The sequence below is a fragment of the Asparagus officinalis genome, chromosome 7 (genome assembly GCF_001876935.1).
Source record: "Asparagus officinalis chromosome 7, Aspof.V1, whole genome shotgun sequence".
Lineage (NCBI taxonomy): Eukaryota > Viridiplantae > Streptophyta > Magnoliopsida > Asparagales > Asparagaceae > Asparagus > Asparagus officinalis.
In genome coordinates this window covers 83,458,609-83,463,625 of record NC_033800.1, presented here as the reverse complement: position 1 = coordinate 83,463,625, position 5,017 = coordinate 83,458,609, and the positions used below count along the sequence as shown (strand labels likewise).

Here is a 5,017-nt window from a genome sequence, read left to right as displayed (position 1 = left end):
TCACGACATCTCTCCTCTGGTCTAAAATTACAATCCACACACTAAAAAAATAAAAAAAAATGCGAAAAAAGCACATTAAAATATGATAACTACAAAAAAACCCTCAAAATATATAAATTAGAAAAAAAAAATCAACTCTTAAAATTATAAAAACCTCCCAAAAAATAAAAAAATGCAAAAAGTCCCTAAGAAATATGTAATTACGAAAAGTCCTTTTAGGATCAAAACTTACAAACAACCCCCTTCAAAAGCTAAAAATTACAAACAGCCTCTAAAAAAATCTAAAAGTTACAACTAGACCCCTTTATAATCTGATAGTCACAAACTATGCCCTTAAGAATCCTAAAATTATAAACAATCCCTAGAAAATTTGAATTTATAAACAACCCCATAGAATTTTGAAAAATGAACTTAACCCCTAAAGATTGGAAAACTACAAATTAACCCCCTAAAAAGCTAAAATTAAAAACATCCCCTAAAATGTGAAATTGCAAATGACCTCCTAATGTAAAAATTGCAAACAATCTTTAAGATTCATAAATTACAAACAACCCATCAAAAATCTAAAAATTACAAACAATGCCATGAAAAAACAAACAATACAACTAACTACCTTTTAAAATTCAAAATTAAAGACAACCCCTTAAAATTTCAAAAAATACCAATATGCTGCTAAAAGATTTAAAATGGCAAGGAGGAGATTTGGGATTTGAATCATTATTTGATGGGGGAAGGGGAAATGCTATGAATATCGAGGCTTGTCGAAGTAAGAAGGGCAATTGGAGTTTTTAAAGGCGAAGGGGAAGAGACATATTTCATTTAATGAATTCAGGTTGTGAGAAGCGGGTAGAATTTATAAAGAACAGATGTGATTAAACAACATGGAATAAGATTTAGTGAATTGATTTAGCTTCAAGGAACAGGAAATAGGTGATTTGATCAAATAAAACTCATTTGTAGTTTAGATAATTGAATTTAGGATGATTAGAATAATATACTTACACGTGTGATTTGGATAATTAGAATATTTAAAATTGTAGCATAATTCGGTTGCTTGAAATTGTAGAGTTGTAGTTTAAATAATTGAAACTAGGATATACTTTCACTTGAGGTTAGGATAATTATAATATATTCACATGGGATTAGAATAATAGGTTCGATCAGAATTAAAATGTAATATTCAAAAGAATCAATGGTACTTTTGTTCATGGAATTTTTTCTTCCAAACTCACAGTTTTAAACGGAGTATGATATAATATAATAGGATATGATGTATGATATGATATCGTCACACTTACTCTTTGGGTTGAATCAAATCCGCCGCAGAAATTAGCCCATAATCTTTGAGCATTTACAAGAGGCCGAATATATGTCACAAGCTAGAACTGAGCTCCAAAACGACAAATTTCATGTAAAATAATAGGTTTGATCGTTCCCTTTCTTATGTCTTCCGTTTTCTTGACTTTTTCCTACGAAAAAAACAAGGAAAAAACTCAAACAAGAACACAAATGGCAATTACCCCATATTACGGGGATAAGAAGTTGCTAAACACGATTTTGCAGGGGTCATTAGTAGTTGGCTGTTATTTTAAATAAACTAGGGATGACAATTCTGGTCCAAACCTAATAACTCACCCAGATCCATCCAATATGAGACTCATCCAAACCAACCTGTTTACCTAAATGGGCCTAATAGGCTGGGTAACTATTTGTATAGAAATTAAATGGGTATTAGATGGACGGGTCTTGACTAACCCATGACCCACCCAAACTTACCCACCTCAGATAGAATTCTACTCTCCCCTCTCTCTGCGATTCCTCTCTCCCCGAAACCCTAAGGGCCTGTTTGTTTCAGGCTTTTATAGAATAGGATTAGGAATTGGGTTCTGACAGTGGCATTAGTCGGAGTAACCCATCGTGTGCGGGCACGACTTCTCAGGTATAACACTATCACTATCAGATGATAATGTTTCCATCTGAGGGTGAATTACCTTCTTCGGACTTTCAAGAGTCACGCGCCTCGAGACACATCTTTGTGGGCGTGAATCTTCAACTGGCTCCTGAACTTTAATGCGCAGAGTAGTGCGCTTGGGTGTCCTGACTTCTTTGTCATGTTGAGGGTTGCGGCGACCCCCAGCCAGCAAAATTTTTTGGGATTACATCTTCTACACAGTAGCTACAGTTGTCCTTTTTTGTAGAAACCCAAATTCGAGCATTTGCTTCCGATTTGGGCGAGATTTCTGACACTTGATCTTCCCCGTCGATTCCGATTCCTAGCTTCACGCTTTCGATCCCTAGATCTGGAATCGCTCTGCCGCTCCCGCCTCAATCGCCCTCTTCCTCGCTAGAAACCCAAATCCGAGCATTTGCTTCCGATTTGGGCGAGATTTCTGACACTTGAGCTTCCTCGTCGATTCCGATTCCTGGCTTCACGCTTTCGATCCCTAGATCTGGAATCGCTCTGCCGCTCCCGCCTCAATCGCCCTCTTCCTCGCGCCTCTGCTCCCGCGCTTCTTCGTCTACGATGATACTTGGGGTCGGGCCTCTTTCTCGAAACCCTAGCTCTTGATTTCCACGAGATTGTTGCTGGTTTTCTTGCCTTCGATTCTTGGTGATCCCTTCTGGTTGGGATCTTCTTCAACTTGGGTTGGGATCTTCTTGATTTCCACGAGCTTGAACGTCGGCATTTTCCCCTCTGCAGTAAGGTATAAAAATTTCCTCCTTTTACTTTGTCCATTTTTTCCAGTGATTTGAAAAATTAAATTTAATTTTGAAGCATATGAGAAATAGAGGCACACAGCAATTTCAATGATTTGTTCGATTAATTTCATAATATTACAGCAAAATAATTCATGCGGGTCTCTGTGTAGTGGATTTTTTGTAAATTTGCAAGAATTAGGTTGTTAGGTAGATTAATTTCATGCGGGTATCTGTGTAGAGATTAATTTCATAATATGTTTCAAATCAGTATTTTAAGAACTTAAATTGCTGTTTTTTTTAACTTTATTTAATTTTTTTGTGTGCGTGTAAATTATTAGTGATCTAACCATATAGTTTGTTTGTTTTGGGTCTATCTTGTTTGTTTAGAATTGTGTGAGATGGAATGCAACATTAGTTAAAATAATTTATTATTGCAATTAGATTTCTTGCTTTAAAAGAAATAAATATTTGTATCAATTATCTACTTAATTTTGACAAGAAATAAGTAGCCATCTTAAGCTGTAACTGTATGATAATTTTAAAACGGTTGTAGATGGATATGGAAGATGAGGAAGAATTGAAGAGGATGTGTGCTAATACAGCTGTCTGCGCCGTGGTCACTTTGGTAACATGTATTTTGAGAATGCGTGCTAAGCGCAAGAGAATACCAAATTGTTCGCCGCAAGAAAGGGTCAGGAAAATAAGTTGTAGAGAGGCTCATTTCAGACGTGTATTGGAGGGTTATCAAGATAGCTGCCAATCTTATATTAGAATGAGACCGAGGGCATTTTTTAAACTTGTTGAAGTAATGAAAGCAAACGGTTTATTAAAAGATACGAGACACGTTCAAGTTGAAGAACAACTTGCTATGTTCTTGAGTATTATTGGGCACAAAACTAAAAATAGAATAATAAGAACTGAGTTCATAAGATCAGGGGAAACAGTTAGCAGGTATTTCAATAAAGTCTTGTCTGCAATGAATGGATTACGTGATCGGTACATGAAGCAAGCCCCAAAAGAAGTTCCCGAGGAGATTGCAAACAACTCAAATTATTTTCCGTACTTTAAGGTAAATTAAATACATACAACTTAATAATTTTCCAAATAAACTTTTTTTTATTTAACTATGTATAATTTATAATTTTTTATAGGACTGCATTGGTTTGATAGATGGCACACACGTCGACGCGGTGTTACCCAGTGACCTAGTTGCACGGTTTAGAGGGCGAAAAGGGGTCACCCAAAACATCTTAGCAGCCTGCACCCCCAATAAACTATTTACTTATGTCTTGGCTGGCTGGGAGGGGGCAGCAAATGATTATAGGGTATTACAAGACGCCCTGTCTAGGCCACAGCCTTACGGTCTCCGAGTTTACGATGGTATTCATTCTCACTTGTGCATATTATGAATAATATATTAAATACTTGGCAATATTTGAGATTTTAAAATACTGTTTAATTAATGTAGGTAAATATTACCTATGTGACGCTGGATACACCACAATGCCAGGTTTCATATCCCCGTATCGCGGTGTCCGATATCATTTAAAAGAGCACACCGGTAGGACACCAAAGAATAGGAAGGAGTTGTTCAATTTAAGGCATTCATCTTTAAGATCAAAAATTGAGTGCACATTTGGGATACTGAAGAATCGGTTTAAAATTCTTGCGGGGAAGCCGAATTATCCATTTCCCACTCAAGTGGACATTGTACTAGCGTGTACTGTGTTGCACAACTTTATTGCCTTGGAGGATCCGGATGATGATATTTTAAATGAAAATGTTGAAATTGATGAAGATACTGGGGAAGAGACAAATGAGGACGAATCAAATGTGATGGACTATACTCAAAGTAGGACACAAAGAGAGGATCAAGATGTAAGAAATGAATGAAAGGAGATGCGAGATCAAATTGCTTGGGCGATGTGGGTGGATTATTGTGCAAAGTACAATGGTGGTAACACAATGGAGAGCGGTTTAACTTAGTGTAGTATTTGTCCTATGGCTATGTAATAACTTGGTGAATTTTAAAATACTGTTCGCATCGATATTGTTTATTGTTTTTTTGCTTGTACCAAAACATTACTACTTTTATCGGTTGCTCTTTTTTTATGTTGTTTGAACCAGAAATATCATCGTTTCGTATATTCCTTGATAAATGCATACATATCCCATATTGTTTTATATTTCTTTATTGTTAATATGGCTATGCTTACAAAATATATTAGGTATGGCTAACAATCCGGCAGATAAGCAAAGCGTGCCTTCTCATTCGAATGCAATGCCAAGTCCTACATCAGGGATTAACATGAACTAC

General features: G+C 36.2%; 1 protein-coding gene across 1 annotated transcript; it reads left to right on the top strand.

Moving 5' to 3' along the window:
- Nucleotides 3,658-4,593, top strand: LOC109847449. Its single transcript, XM_020416678.1, has 3 exons — nt 3,658-3,769; nt 3,852-4,080; nt 4,169-4,593. The coding sequence occupies exons 1-3, from the start codon at nt 3,677-3,679 to the stop codon at nt 4,591-4,593; spliced, it is 747 nt and encodes a 248-aa protein (XP_020272267.1). The 5' UTR covers nt 3,658-3,676.